Below are 16277 nucleotides of genomic sequence, written 5' to 3'. Positions count from 1 at the left end.
GGGGAGGGGTGGAGAAGCAGATGGGCGCTTCTCCTGTGTGCCCTGGCCGGGAATCGAACCCGGGACTCCTGCACACCAGGCCGATGCTCTACCACTGAGCCAACTGGCCAGGGCCATATTTACTGTATTTTAAAGTTAATTATTATGTTCATTATTAGTATCAGTGAAATTAGTTCCTTCTCTTGTCATTCCCCTCAAACTATGGTTAGTTCAGCACCGTGCATAATTCTAGATAAGAAAGCCAAGTTTTGTCCAGACCTACAATCTCTAGGCTTTCTGTAGGTCAGAGTTCACCAGCTCCTTCCCTTTCTGCCCCCAACCCCAATGACCAGGGTCAGCGCTGGGTTCATCTCACTCTGCATGTCCCATGCTATCCAGGGCTACCTAATATACCCCAAGGCCCAGGGTTCCAGGCTGGTAAGATTGCCAGCCTCTAGGGAACTCCTGGGTTTATGCCCAAACATTTGCTTGATCCCTTTGTGCATCCTGTGGCTTTGCCACCAAGTAAAAATGTTTCAGAAGCATGTCTCAAGTTCGAGAAACAGCAGCGCAGGGATAATTTGATAATCACAAGCACACCCGTTGCACACTCATGTTGAGCTTCATTGTTGGACATTTGGGCCATTGCTTTTATACAATTTATTCACCTGGGCTCTATTTTTGGCACATGCAGCACACAGACTTTATAGTTAACTAGTGTATCTTGTGGTTTTACTAATGCTATAGTTTTAACATCTCCTCTTCTCTTTATTTCCTAACAATTACTGTTATTTCACACGTTTCAAGCTCTCACTGTAGCAAGTAGCAAAATAGAAAATCATTGCAATAACTTACACGTAGGAAGGTTTATGATGTTGCTGAATCAGTTGTTATATAAACCCTCTTAATACCTGGTTGATTACTATAATTGGCTGGATAATTTTTTTAAGAGACAGTATGTATTTTGCATTTTAAAGTAATGAAATACAATGAAATCCAAGCAACAGCAACAATAGTACTTTCCTTCTACCAAGAGACTTTGGGTGCAAGGGAGCTAGTCGACTCCGTATCACTGCACTATGTCATCAGCAATCATCTTTCTTCGCTAGTTCCATCTATATCCTGGCACTCAGAGTTTGAATCATAAGCAGAAACTAATAGCCACAGTGATTACAATAATTACATGTTAGATTTATAAAACAGCTTTCCTTCTAGGAGTGCAAGGCTCTCAGAGCCCTGCAGATGTCCCATAACACATGTCTTCTAATAAGAATCACAATGAGGTCATTTCTAGATGGTCTCAATATTGCTTTCAAGCTTTGTGGACCCATTTGACCACCGTGCATATGAAAAGGGGCTCTTCACACCATGCCTTCTAAGAATGAACTCTCACAGTGTTGTCTCTAGGAAAGGAACTCTATAGCCAATGAGATCTGATGAGGGAAAAGCCCACCTTTCATTAAATGATTGGATGTATATACTCCATGATAATCAAGCAACAGGGAAATGCTAATAGTTCATCCCTAGGGATAGAAAAACACAACCTGAACTTTCCATCTTATTTTTCTCCCATGTCTCTAAACTTGAAGTTGCTAAAGGTCAGTACTATGCCTTGCTTTGAAACTTCCAGAGTCAATACCATGTCGTGTTAGAGAATTTTGTTTTTATTGTTATCATCTAGGTTATTTTAAGGTGAGACTTAACTAGGAATGGACTATTTTGGAAAATGTCTTTTCTGTTATTTCTTTAACTTTCTGCTGTGTAAAATCTGGAGCTACAAAGGACTCGTGAAGTACAGAAATGTCTATACTGTATGTAATACAAGGCATGGGGATAGGGCAGCATTACCCCCCTTCCAACATCACCATCTGGACTGGATTAGTGTTGAGTTACTTCATTCTTAATTTGATACAAAAGCATGGTCACCAGCACCCTTTTCTCCTCCCATGAGCAACTCTCACTTCTACCAGAAAAGACTGACTTGGAAAAAAATTTGCTGTAAAACAATTAGCCTGTGATGGGTAAACAAGCATTCAGGGTAGTGACCCACTAAAACAACCAAACAAATAAAAAACAAGCTTTAAATGGGTTTGGTACATAGAAGAACTATACCTGGTAGACTCTTGCTTGTAGATGTCAATGATATTTTCCACCAGCAGGTTCCTCTGAAGTCCATAGATCCCATGTCTGTCCAAAACCACTTCGTGCCTACAGGATGGGCAGCGGAATCGGCCCCCTGATGCCATGGTGGTGCCTCCTCTTGTGGGCAAGTACGGGTTAGAGGCCTGTTCTTGCCAAGCACGAAAAGAGGAATTGAGTAATGCCATGGGGAACTTCTCTGAGGCTTGTCTTCACTCTCTGTTACTACAAACATCAACTTCTACTTTAAACTTGCCATCAGATAATCCCTCAGGGCCTTCTCAGCAAGTGGTCCTAAAGCTCAGGGCTAGTGCTCATCCACAGTAAACTGCAATCTACCATTTCCGGCATGTGGTGGTTTTCCATCCAATGTTTTCATAACCAAAAGGTCCAGCCAGAAACTTCAACATTAATGTCTCAGATAGTAATTCATTTACAAGTTTGCAACAGATTCCATTTTTTAAAACAAACAAACATGGTTCTTAGAATTGAAATAAAATTAGATTTTGGAGTAAGAGGAGGCTGACAGCAAAGTACAAAGCAAATCATTAATTTTTTTTTTTCTTGAAAATGAATGCAGCCTTTTCAAGTTTCTAAAAGAATTCACCTCAGAGTTAAGCACTTGATTCAGAGGAATCTTTCCCGCCCCTACATTCCAAACAAACCTACCTGGAAGATATCACTGGCGCATTTCCTACACAGGTTGTGCTGACAGGGGAGAATGACCACGGGCTTCGTGAACATCTCTAAGCAGATGGGACAGATGAGCTGTTTCTCCAGGTTGTCCATAGTCTGCTGCTCTTTGGAAAAGGACTTATAACTCAAGGATGCGCTCATCTCCTGGCCGTCCCCGTGCGCACCGCCGGGAAGGGTGCTCCGAACGCTCTCTGCAAGGGTTTCCTGGAGATAATTCCAAGGATTGTGTGATCAAGTGTCCTTCATGTTTCTTTCCGTGGAGGACATTGTTTCAGGCCCACCTTTGGAGCGGAAGCTGGAGCTGTTTTTAGCAGTTGGGGTCACGTGACAGAAGGCTGACTTGTCCATATAAGCCAGTGACAGGAGGATGGATTCTGACAGGTGACAGAGAACAGGAGCCAACATTCCTGCCCCAGGGAGTGAAAAGAGTGGGTGGGAAGGAGGATTACAAACCCCATTTAGAAGGGGTTGTGAGGAGAAGGCGGTGGAAGCCGACAGTTGTCAACAACAAATGCTAATGCACACACTGCAGAGTCACCGAGCTTTGTCCTCTGCAAGTCTTCAGTGAGTGTGTGGTGACAGTTTCTCCAGAACCAGGGAGAACGCTGCCCAAGCTGGAGTCTAAGTGCCTCGAGAGTTTAGAAAGTGAGTTGCACGATCACATCATCATAGATGATGTTAAACAAAACATGTCTTGAAAATTATTATCCTGGCTTCACAAGGGCAATCATCTATAAAGAGCTGCTCAATGTTAAATATTTCATCTTTACAAGGGTTGTGGTATGGAAAGCATTCCAACTTAAAAACTGATTTCTAACTTTTTCACTATAAAAGTGTTCACAAAGTAAAAAAAAAAAATCAAATAGCAGATGATTCACTTATTTTTAAAAAGCTGTGTAATAAAACTCTAGTGTGCTCTTTTCTATTTTATATTGCTTTCCCTCTTCCTTAACCTTCTTTCATCCTGTACAGCCCTCCCACTCCTACAGATAGCCAAAAATACAAGGAAAATTGGTCAATCTTTAAAAGGTTAAATTAGTTTGCAGCAACTACCAGTAATGAGGTAGTAACTAGCACATGGGGTAGCAGACCCATTATTTCATTTTGACATATAATGGGTGACAGCTATCACTGCCAATGCCGACTAAAGCAAAAATGCAGTCTTGCTTTCACACCTGCTTCTTGTCTGGTTTGAAACACGGGCATCCCTTGCATTTGCCTTGTCCTCTACGTTGATTTTTTAAATGACAGTTTCCCTGGTAGTTTCTGATATTCTTAGTCTGCCCTAGAGTTATAAATATCAATTCTAATGTTTGCCAGGCATTTTGTGAAACAGCTGTTTCATTAATATATATTTCTTTAACGTTTTTAAATCAGATTAAAAATGAAAAAGAAATCCATGCCTATTTTTATGTGATGAATTTGTAGCTTCTTTTCTCCTTGATTTTAAAAACCTCAAACAATGAAGACATTTTGTTAACATATCCCTGGTGTGTACTTAATTACCAGTAGAGGCTAGGTGGGTATGACTGGTTATGTGTAATCTTAGTGCTATGTGTACTGAGAGCTCATTGAGAATCTAAAAAGCTCCATTAACCAATAATAAGTTATATATATTCATAAACATTTCAGGGATCTTTGGAGAATTTGGTTATTCTTTTCAATATCTATTTAGCAACTACAGTGAAGAAGGGAATTGATGAAATATTTTTACTGTGTTAAATCAGTTCAGTTAGCCTGGGCAGTTAATTGTGTTTATCATTGCATGGGCTATTAAGATCTGAGCACAATATGAAAGTTTCTACTGCAAAAGACCATGCAACCCAAAGAGAAGCTCTTCAGCTAATGATGTACATTGTAGCAGAGGCTATCCTTGTAAGAGGAATTCATTCTTTCAAAAAACATTTATTGCCTGACCAGGCGGTGGCGCAGTGGATAGAGTGTCAGACTGGGATGAGGAGGACCCAGGTTCGAGACCTCGAGCTCACCAGCTTGAGTGCAGGCTCATTTGAGCAAAGCGCACCAGCTTGGACCCAAGGTCACTGGCTCAAGCAAGGGTTTACTCGGTCTGCTATAGCCCCACAGTCAAGGCACATATGAGAAAGCAATCAATGAACAACTAAGGTGTCACAACAAAAAACTAATAATTGATGCTTCTCATCTCTCTCTGCTCCTCTCTGTCTGTCCCTATCTATCTCTGTCTCTGTAAAAAACAAAAACAAACAAACAGAAAAACCCATTTATTGTTTATCTTGCGCTTCCATTGTGCTGGGCTCTGGGGATTGAAAGAAAAACTAGACACAGGTCGTGGTCCTCTAGGAGCTCAGTCTAACATGGAGATGAGACATATACAGAACCACAGGACAAAACATGTTATAAAGAGCTTCCGAATTTCAGAGCTGGAGGCATTAGGAGAATTTCATGGGAGGGTAGCATCTGAATTGATCCCCTAAGGAACTTAGGTGGGTCAGAGGAGAAGAAACAGAAGCAAAGACAATGAGCTCAGGCGCACTGGGAGTACTCACTGTGTGTGGTGCTTTGGGCTGGAGTGCAGAGCGTAGTGGTGACTCATTGACCAGGCTAAAGAGTTTTTATCACTTAATAAATTAGGCAACAGGAAGTTGTTAAAAGTTTTTTACAGGGATGTTTCTGTGAAAGCTTAATTTCACAGTGGTGGTGAGGACAGATAAGAGTGACGGTGACCTGGCTAAAGATCAGATGGGAGGTTGTTGCCAATAGCCGAGAGGAGAGGTCACAAAGCCCTGGCACCAGGCGATGGCAGTGAGGAAAGAAAAGAGGAAATGGATTCCGGGTCAATTATGAAAGTAGAACTCACAGAGATGATTCAGATGCCCTGAATCTGAGCAACGATCCATGATGTGGCGAGAGGCTGCCCATGAGTCAGGTGGCAGGCCTTTTCAGCACCACTGTCACCTCCCTTTGTGATCTCAGGAACTGACCTCACCTAGGTGGATATCAGTCCTTTGATCTGTAACTGAGTGTAGTTCATAACCCAATCCAGCAGCATTTGAAGGGGAAAAAAGCCCTCTGAAATAGTATTAATTTTGATATTAAGTATTCCCAATTTGATTGATGTAGAGTGAATATCTATCCTCTACACTCTTTTCTTCTCAGTTCCTTCCTGCACTCTGCCTTTTACTTTTTCTTAGACTTGACCCTGGAAGCTACACAAGAAACTACCGAGAATCCCATAGGAATATGAGCAAAGTTGATGGGTAATAATTTCCTTCTCCTCATCTGTTTTTCTCCATTCCTCCATCCTCTGCACCTCTCAAAGACCAGCAATCTGTAGGGTGAGCATGTGAGTTGTAGGGTGACATGGGAGTAGCCCTCTGCTCTAGGGAGGGACCAGAAAATGTTAGTTCACTCCCACATCGTTCACACAGTCTGAGAGGCAGGTAAAATTCGGGAACAGAATCAGAACTGAAGTCAGCTTTGAGTCGCTGGATTTGGGAGTGGACCTGGGCACCCACAGAGACATGAAAACCAGCTTGGTCTTCTGAAGGTACATATTCTGGACTCCACTGGAGTGATGCCTGACTTCCTCTCCTTTTCTTACCCTACCCCACCCCACATTAGGACAGGACTAGGAAAGGGGGTTGAAACCCACTGGGGCAATTAGTTGGAATCTCTGATTGCCCCTCATGCCTGAGTTCCACCAGATTGGGGCAGGGGTATGTTTAGACATTTAGAAGCTAAAGTAGAATCACCACTGCCCTCACCGCCTCCCACAGTTTCCAGATCCCCCAGCTAAGTCTGAGGAAGTAAGATGGGACCTGTGTAATTCATCAAACAAAACAGAAGACTTACAGGGTCATATAGAACTAAAGGGAAGTAAAAAATACAGTTTGAAGCAAAGCAGTGAGGCAGAGAGAGTGCGGCCCTGGTAGGGGAACAAACAAGAATTTCCTTACAATAAGGATCTGACTCATGACATCTAGAAAATACCTCACATTTTCCTTCTATGTTGTCAACCTTTTCTATTTATTTTGCAATAGGCATTTTGGATATGTGATTTTCAAATTTTTACTGAAAAAAATTGCAAAATCTAAAATTAAACAGAAATGAACTACCTTGAAGAGTAGTTAGCAGAAGCCAACACCATGGCATTTCTTTCATTAGATAGTTAGCAAACTTCTGGCTGAAAGCTTTTATCATCTCGATAGTTACTCCTTTTCCATATCAGTTGTTCATAAGTTCTACTTTGTCATAGATATCTCTGAGGAAATGTTTGAAAACTAATATATTGTACTTTCCTCAGAACATTCCTTGATGTAATTCACCGGCCAAAAATAAAAAGTGAGTACCAATAAGTAGCAAATATGTTAGCCAAGGTCCTCCTAGTGGCCATGTTGAACTTCCTTGGCTCCAGCCAGGCGTCCCCAAACTATGGCCCACGGGCCACATGAGGCCCCCTGAGGCCATTTATCTGGCCCCCTGCCGCACTTCCGAAAGGGGCACCTCTTTCATTGGTGGTCAGTGAGAGGAGCACTGTATGTGGTGGCCCTCCAACGGTCTGAGGGACAGTGAACTGGCCCCCTGTGTAAAAAGTTTGGGGACCCCTGCTCCAGGCCCTCCTTGACTCCAGCCACAGCATACACAATTCTCAGCCCTCCTCTGCGCTGATTCTTCTGAATTCACTCTGGCCTTCTGTAATCAATCTCTCGTGTGTCACTCCTTATTTAAATGCCTTTCAACATGTAATCAATATTTTTTAACATGTGCTATCTGTAGATAGAGATAGCTTTACTTCTTCCTTTCCAATCGAGAGGTCTTCCACCTCATTTTTCTTGCCTTATTGCACTTGCTAGAAACCCCAGAATGCACATCCTTGCTTTGTTCCCGATCTTACAAGAAAAGCATTCATGCTATTAAGTATAATGTTAGCTGTATGTTTTTTTTCATTGATGCCCTTTATCAGTTTGAAGTTCCCTTCCTTTCCAAGTTTGCTGACAGTTTTAAAAATCAAGAGTGGATATTGAATTTTGTCAAATACTTTTCTGCATCTACTGAAATGATCATGTGGGTTTTCTTTAATCTGTTTACTGTGATATATTAACATTAATTTTGGAATGTTGAACCACTCTTATATTCTTGGAATAAATCTGTTGGTCATGCATTCCATTCCACACCCAAGTTGCTGATCCTGAGACCTTATTTGAGATCTTACTCATCTGCCCTAAATATGTGCTCTCCTCCTGGTTTTTGGATGCATTCCTTCCTATTCTTTTGACTTATTATCCATTTCTTCTTATAGTCATCTATAGTTTCACTGCCAGCTTCTCCTGTTAGCCAGCTAAAATATCCATAATCACAAAATTTGGGACATACCATCTGATAAAAGGGTTCTTTTTCCTACTTGGAACTGTTTTCCCCAAAGTGAGGAGGGTATTTTTTTAAGCGAATCACTATGCATTCCATTGAAAGACTTTATTGAAGTAAAATGAGATAAAAATAAAGACTGTTAAAAAAAAAAAGGCAGATATACCAATAAAATACAGCAGGTTGTACACATTAGTAAAAAAAACTACAAGTTGCCTAGAACCCTGAAATGGACATTAGATAAAAGAATGATTATTTATTAATTGTAATCCTCAAAAAAGAAAATATCTCTACCTTTATCTAGAAGATTTATGTTTTGTTTAGAATTGCAGTAGGGTTTCAACAGTTTTTATTGTTTTGTTTTGGTTTTGTTTTGTTTTTTTGTGGCTGTATTCTAGAAAATTAGGATAGGGAGAACTTATTGCCAGAAAAGCCTTTGTGTGTGTTTGCTCAATCTCTGAATCTTGCAGTGAATGTATGTTTGTTTTTGTTTTGTCTTTGTTTAACAAAATAGACTACGCTCATGGAAAGCCCAATGTATAACATTCTTCCAATTAATTCCCTTAGTGCTGATCTCTCTTTAACTCTCCACAGTTATTTCCCAGAAGAAAAATGGCATTAGAACTCTCCTGCATCATTAAGCCCTGTGTCCAGGGCCTTTCTCCATTTGGTTACCTCTCGGCAGGTACGCATCGCCTTATGCTCAGATTTGCCCAGAGCCAGGCACTCCACCGTATGGAGTTGAGATGCAGCCGACTAGTCTCTCCCACCGCTCAGTATAAATTGAAACTAAGTCAGCGCACTTTCCTAAATTCCCCGTTTCCTGTTAGTTTCGATTTTACATTTGTCAGCTATTCTAACCGTGGACAGCTTACTTCTGGATAGATCCCTGGAAGTGTAACCATCAATCAGAAATCACTAAGGAATTGAAATGGCAAGATGTGACTGCAATCTGTCACCATTTCAGGAGAGAAAAAAAACCAATCACGTGAACTTTCCCAAAGTAAGTGGGTCTAAACTTATAAAACTTGAAGTATGAATTGTCAGTACCCATATCTCTTGTCTGGGAGTTTTATAGAGAGGTAATTTCAAAATTGCCGGACCCCTCACCGTGGCTGGTTTTCAGCAACATTTGGAGTTGCTCGAGAATCGAAAGACCACACGCGGCTAGAGGGGTAAAAAAAACTGGAGGATGCGGGCATCGATCCCGCTACCTCTCGCATGCTAAGCGAGCGCTCTACCATTTGAGCTAATCCCCCGCCACTGGGCCAAGCTTCTTATCTCTTCCCCTAGAGAGAGGTCAGCGCACAGTGACGGTGACAAATGTTCCTGGGCACAGCTCTCATTTTGTTAAGGAAGCCCAACGCACCAAAATGTAAGAATCTCTCCTTCGAGCCGGAATCGAACCAGCGACCTAAGGATAAGAGCGGACTTGCGCCTACAGTCCTCCGCTCTACCAACTGAGCTATCGAAGGGAACAGAAAGACACTCTTTTGACTCTTCTTCATAACGCTTAGACATTTCTTAGTTTCATGTTCTTTCTGCTGCGTTTTCTTCCTGATTCCCAGGTTCCTTGAGCACAAGATATTCCCCCCACTGACTTCCCACCTGCTCCTGGCAGCCGCAGCTCTGCGGCGCTGGCCCTGCCGGGGCTCCGTGGAGAGAGTCCGAGGCCCCGGGAGCGGCAGCGTGGCCGCGCCGGCTTTCTCTGCGTGGCTCAGGGGCTCGGAGACGCCAAGGACCATTTAGAAACAAGCCGCCGGCGGAGTGCAGATTCACTGCCGTGCTGGGAACTTGGACGACACTGCCCGCTTCCGGGATTCGCAAAACACTTCACACGGGAGATGCGGCCCTGGGCCAAAAGTGGAGCGAAAGTGCTAAAACTCCCAACTCTACTTTGGAATATAATGTGTATTAGAGGAGCGTAATCATGGAAAAAATTAAAAGGGGGGACGGGAAATTTTTTTAAAAAAGTACATTTGTCTCCTTCGAGCCGGAATCGAACCAGCGACCTAAGGATGACTTGTGATGTAGGAATCAACTACAGTCCTCCGCTCTACCAGCTGAGCTATCGAAGGGACAGGCAGGTAGTGTTTGCCCCTTGAGATTCAACACAAAGCCAAAGAGATAGATTTGAGCATGCGTAATCCAGGGAGCGGTCCGCGCCTGCGTCGTTTTACGCTCGTAGAAAAATCTCCTGGCTCTGCTCCGGGGAGCCAGTGACCCGGGTTAGGGCCTCAACTCCGCTGTCCGAGAAGTGCGGTTCCAACACGCAGGGACTCCGACGCCACTCCCGCGTGCCTGTAGCACTTTTCCTTTACTGTACAGGGTGAGCGGAAGATCTCGCTGCTCTATGGTCTGCACAGCCCCCTCCCTGCCTCCATGTGGCGGGCCAGTAGCCCAATGGATAATGCGTCCGATCAGAAGGTTGTAGGTTCGACTCCGGCCTGGCTCGGCTTTTTGTCACCTCTGGTTTTAAAACCACATAACCACCACCTTGCCCCACCCTCTAAAAGTCGCTACTTACGCTGGGTTCTCCAAACCACAAATCCTGGAGCAATTTACAGCACTTTCGAGCTGGCAGAGCCACGGCTCACGAACGCGCGCCCTCAGCGATGCCGCGCCGTCGAACTCTGGAGACGTTGAGGGGTCCTGGAGCCCTAACCCGATACCGAGGCCCGCCGCGCCGGGTCGCCCTGCGGGGCCCTGGAGGACAGAGGGCCGTTCTCGTGGGTCCAGGTAGGAAGCCGCAAGGTGAGGCCCACAGCTGGCGGGACAACGCTGGTTCAAATTCCAGGGCCTCCGGTCTTGTAAGCTAGTTGAAGACATCACGGACCCTACTTCCCTAGCGAAACTGCCCCCACCCTCCCCGACTGTGCCGAGAAGTTAAGGTTATTTACAATGCCTTTCTGAGCCGGATCCTGTTTTTATTTATTTGAAGGTACTGAGCTGCCCCTCCTCCTGAGTTGTAAGCACAGTGTTAAAACCATCGAAGGGCTTCTGTTCTGTCCTCAAGTGTTTTAACCAAGAGCGCCTTATATCGGTTTGAGCAAACTGAGTCTTTATTTTGAAATTATATTCATCTTATTTATGGAGAGGCGTTTAGAATTATTTCTTTAAACCCTCCAAGTAAGACAGCAATTTCTGAAAGTAAAAGCTTTAATAACATGTGAAGTTTGGGAAGAGAAAAGTTAAGGAAAAGAAAATGTGAAGTTAGGGGAAAGAGCTGGTTTTTTAATGGGAAAGCAGTTCATACATATGGCGAAAAGAAGCTAAAAATGTCAGGGGCGGGGCGCAAGCACAGATTATTTGAACAAAATAATGGTGGGTTTTATTTCTGTTACCTAGGAACATTTTGCCATTTTTCACATGTAACAAGCTGATACAGCTTTGAAGTAAGTGATTTTGAAAGTTAAAAAAAATACCATCTCCTTGGGAAGTTGGGGTGATATGTTATACCCCTCCCCTCAATTAATGGACAAATCGTTGTAAATTAGGCTAACAGAAAAGAGCCTCTATCTTATTTGTACCTTTTCATTTTACAAGGTTGACAAGTAATGGATTTATTTTCTGCAGAGGTCATTGTCATGGCCATTGTTGCATTGTGGCAGAAACCCTGGCCCCTTGGTGTAACCCCTTGTTGATGCACCCTTCCTCACCAACAGCCAGGCAGGCCAGAATAACACATTCCAAGAGGGCCAAGATGGTATAAGATTTCAGGCTTTCATACTTGTGACAGAAATTCACACAGTTAGTGTAAGCAAAAGAGACATTTATTATAAAAATACAAGGTGTCTTGGAAACCAAGGATGAAATAAAACAATAAAACTGGGCCTTCTTATGTTTTTTCTCCAAGTGCCTCTTATGCTTCTTTAGTGTAGCAATTTTCAACTGATGTGCTACAAGAATTTTTAAAACATGCAATACCTGACTATGGTATGCACTGATTTCTTTTCCCTTAGATTGTCAAACAAAAAAATGACCACAGCCAACCACAGTAGTCTTCCAATGTGAATGAATCAAAATTACATCTTTATTTTTGTCAGATTGGCAAAAAAAAAAATGCTGTGCCACGAAATTTTAGTAATTAGTGTGTGCCATGAGATGGAAAAGGTTGAAAATCACTGCTCTAGTGCATAGAGCTGAAAACGTGGTGCTACCTCACCCCAGTCTTTACCCTCACAGTCTTTTGCTATAGACTGAATATTTGTATCCCCTCAAATTCATGTGTTGAAAATCTAATACCCAATTGTTGGTATTAGGAGGTGGGACCTGTAGAAGTAAAGAGGTCATGAGGACCATGCCCTTATGAACAGCATTAGTGCCCTTAAAAAAGAGGCTCCAGAGAGATCCCTCCTTTCTTCCATTATAGGAAGACACGATGAGAGGTTCAAAAGTGTGAAAGCAAGAAGAGGGTCTCAGCAGGACCTGACCCTGCTGGCAGCCTGATCATCGACTTTCAGCCTCCGCAACTGTGAGAAATAAAGATTGTTCATAAGCCACCTAGCCTGTGGTGTCTATTTTGTTATAGCAATCCAAATGGATTAAGACATCTATCACTAGAAACTCACTTCTCTTTCTCAGTCCTGACTTCGTTGCTCTGGCCTCAGTTAGATGCACATCTCTGACCCCTGAATTGTGGCCAGGGGTCAGGATTACATGCAGCCATCAGGGTGGCTCACCTCTATCTAGCCTTATGGTTGGGCACATATGACTGTATCCCCTCCTTCCTAGAATCCCAATGAAAAGATAATAAAGATACACAAAAAGAAAAAATCTTTTACAGCATGAAAAACAATGAAAGTACACTCCTGAGATTTTAATTTCTTTGATGTGGAAAGCAAATGAGATTGTATAGACACATAGCCCAGAATAGAGAAAACCGTAGCTCAGAATACATATTCTAGAAGCTAGTAGAACCAGAACCATTCTCCCCATGGAGCTCCTAAGAGCTCCTTTGTGCTGCTGCCTCTAGGCACTGAGGCAGCAGCACAAAGGTCAGAGGCCTACAACGTTGTGCAGCTGCTGCAGTATTTGTCCTCAACGGGAGATGCCTGGATAGCTGCTTTAGCAGAATAGATTTACCTGGGGAGAGACCATGGGTGAGTATAGGACTGGGGAAAGAGGCAATGTAGAGCCTAATAATAGACATGGAGAGAAAGAAAGGCCACTCTACTCTCAGAGTGAGATCCTCCATGAGTGGGCAGTTTGGGGGATCTTGGGCCAGCATAGCTGTTTCCTCTCATGCACTGAAATGCTAATCAATATCCACAGGGACATCTAAGAGGATATTGCAGCAATAAAAACCAGAATAAGATTAATAACAAAGGAGCAACAAAGAGAATAATCAAGCTCTTGAAAACTAAAAGTGTGATTGCTGAGGTGAAAAATAACATGGGGTATGGCTAAAGATCATAGAAGATAGTATGGAAAATATCTCCTAGTATACCTGAATATAGAGCACAGGAAATATTAAAGTAAAAGCATGGAGAACTGACCCAGAAGACACAATGCCTATCTAGTCAGAGTTCCAGAAAAAGAAAGCAGAGACTGCAGTGAAAGGAATGGAAGAAAGACCTTCGTCATCAGATTGAAAGAGCCATCCAAGTAGGATGAATGAATTAGAGTAGAATGAATGAATGCCTGGACAGAGTTTAGGGAAAGTTTAAAGCATTGAGGTTAAAGATGAAACCCTAAAAGCTTTCAAAGATGAGGACAAAACAAACAGACAAAAAAAAACAAGTTAGCTGAAAAGGAAGAGAATCAGATTATGATCAGACATCCGCAATACTCTATACTAGAGAACAGCAGAGCAAGATCTGCAAAGTTTTCTGGGGGAAATAATTTGGAACCTATTGTAGAATTGTATAACCAAAGAAGCAATCACATATGAGGACAGATAGTTCCTACTTGCAAGGTCTTATAAAGTTTCAATCCCATGATTTCTTTCTGAAACTAAAACAGTTGAGGATGGTATACTGATTGGGTCCTCCAGAAAGCAAAAGCTGACACAGAACTAAAGTACTGAATTTTACTGGGGAGCAACATGTGAATGGAAAAAGGGAGGACACATTATTAGGTAGGGATAGCTATTAGACGATGATGGGGACCTGACAGTTTCTGCCTGCCCCCTTGATAGCTGCAGAGCAGATATTTCCCCTTGGAGGAGTCCTGAGTTGGGCAGAAATGGCTAGGCCCTCTTCTAACGACCTTGTTCACAGTAATTGTTCAGACTGATAACAGACCTGAAAGAATTAACACCTAGAGGCTCTCATTTAACCATCCTCCTTGCAACTGGGCAGTAAGTTCTTTCTTGAAAGGCAACCTAGCAGGAAATCTTTCTGGCTGCCATGGATGTACTTCAGCAAAATGAAATAATCCAAGAAAGAGAAGTACACAGGATTAAAGAAAAAAGAACCAGTTGAGGAACTAAAAATAAATCCCAGGTTGGCTGTGATGCAAAGCAAGCCAGGAAGCAATCAGGACAAATGGGGATGGGGGGGGGGGTGCCAGAAGGCTAGGAATATGATTTTTCAAAAAAGAAGTGGTTCTTCCATAATAGTAATGTGATTGAAGACCAGAAAGACCTTAGAGATAATGATAAAGGTATGTCATTTTTCTCAAAAGCAAACCAAAAATAATTAGAAATTTTCGGGTGGGGTAGGGAAGCTTTTCTACAGAACTCACGGTCCAAAATAAAGCAAACTGAGATTTGGCACAATTTTGAGAAATTGATGGCATGTGTTGTGGGCTCTGTCCCCCCCACCCAAATTCTAGTTTTAAAGCCTTAACCCCCAGTACCTCCTAATGTGTCTTTATTTGGAGATAGGGCCTTTTAAGAGGTAATCAAATTAAAATGGAATTGTTTGGGTGGGCTGTGGGCCAGCATGCTAGCGTTCTATCTGAGATCAGGACACAGGGAGAGAGACACTAGAAGTGCACACATAGAGAGAAGACCATGTGAACACATAGTAAGAAAATAACCACCTGCAAGCCAAGGAGAAAGAACTTATAAGAAATAAAATCTGCTGACACCTTGCTCTTGCACTTCTAGGCTCTACAGCTATGAGAAAATAAATTTCTATCGTTTAAGGCACCCAATCTATGGTATTTTGTTATGATAACTCAAGCAAACTAATACAGGAATAGTGAGGAAAGAGAAATTTGTTTTCTGTATTCTTTGGTGGTGTTTGTATTTTTGTTTAATGTATAAAAATTATATAATATGTGGAGCATATAGTCAATTAATTTTCATCTAATACAGCATCTAATAAAAACTTTAAAAATGGAGAAACTGTTACCCAAAGGTGTGAAATGACTTACCTTCAGTAACAGAGTTGCACAAAGGCAGATGAGGTCTCATATCCTGAGTCACCAGCCAGGATTTTCCCCTTAATACTGCTTATCTCCCTGTCCCCACATGAACACTTGAATCAGAGAGACTGGACTGCTGGACTGCTTCCTGGGAGGAAGAAGGTTGAAAGGTATCTTTTGATGTCAGGCTAGGTCAGGTGACGACCAGGACATTCTGGGAGAAGCAGAGTGTTCCATTTATTAAAGGGAACTCTGTTCTCTTACGTCTAGAACCCAAATATCAAATCCCTAGAATTTGTGAACAGTCATGGTCCACAAAAGTAATGTCAAGATGCCCTGAGACCTGAAGATAAAAGCCTTTGTTTAGGTTGAAAAGTACTGTACATGTATACACATGAAAGAACTTTCAAGTTCTTCCTTTTGGTTGAGAAAACCACTCTATAAATCAGGAATCTCTACCAACAAATAATAATAAATAAATAATTTCTTCAAGAGGACCCTCCAATTGAGGGAGTGGGGCTGAACTCAGGTTTACTGATTTTTCATCCGTGGCTTTCTGTAAATAAGTACTGTGTCCAAGAAGAATATTGGTGAGAAATCACAGAGATGGTTTCAGATTAGAAAAGGAACCATTCTGGAGCACTCTAGGGGGAGAAACCATTGATTCTTGTTACTTGCAGTAATTAGGTTCTATAAAATGACCACAAACACTGATGTTAGTGAATATGGAACGATTGCTACTAGGTATGATCTAGGGTTGAGTTCCTGTGAGCCTCTGTTTACAACATTTCCATTAAGTCATCAAT

The 16277-nt window shown here is 42.4% G+C and overlaps 1 protein-coding gene and 2 non-coding genes across 13 annotated transcripts in view; all 3 read right to left on the bottom strand.

The window, feature by feature from the left end:
• TRIM55 (tripartite motif containing 55) overlaps positions 1-15583 on the bottom strand; it is a 54517-nt gene extending 38934 nt beyond the window's left edge. For 2 of the 11 annotated variants that reach the window (XM_066266242.1, XM_066266235.1), the window contains exons 1-2: positions 2788-3190; positions 2092-2264 (exon numbers count right to left, since the gene is read on the bottom strand). In XM_066266242.1, the coding sequence (XP_066122339.1) occupies positions 2092-2264; positions 2788-2955 (341 nt within the window). In that variant the 5' untranslated portion in view covers positions 2956-3190. Of the gene's footprint in view, positions 1-2091; positions 2265-2787; positions 3191-5339; positions 5358-10684; positions 10886-15480 lie in introns of those variants that run through there. The other 9 variants (XM_066266236.1, XM_066266237.1, XM_066266232.1 and 6 more) reach the window with 8 other exon arrangements.
• On the bottom strand, positions 9544-9632 carry TRNAY-GUA (transfer RNA tyrosine (anticodon GUA)). The gene is given in 2 exon segments: positions 9544-9579; positions 9596-9632. It is a non-coding gene; the product is annotated as a tRNA-Tyr (tRNA).
• TRNAY-GUA (transfer RNA tyrosine (anticodon GUA)) lies at positions 10142-10235 on the bottom strand. Its single transcript has 2 exons — positions 10199-10235; positions 10142-10177 (listed from the first exon to the last, which is right to left on the bottom strand). It is a non-coding gene; the product is annotated as a tRNA-Tyr (tRNA).
• Positions 15584-16277: the final 694 nt, after the last annotated feature.

The sequence above is a fragment of the Saccopteryx bilineata genome, chromosome 3 (assembly GCF_036850765.1).
Source record: "Saccopteryx bilineata isolate mSacBil1 chromosome 3, mSacBil1_pri_phased_curated, whole genome shotgun sequence".
NCBI lineage: Eukaryota > Metazoa > Chordata > Mammalia > Chiroptera > Emballonuridae > Saccopteryx > Saccopteryx bilineata.
This window is presented reverse-complemented; position numbering and strand designations above follow the sequence as displayed.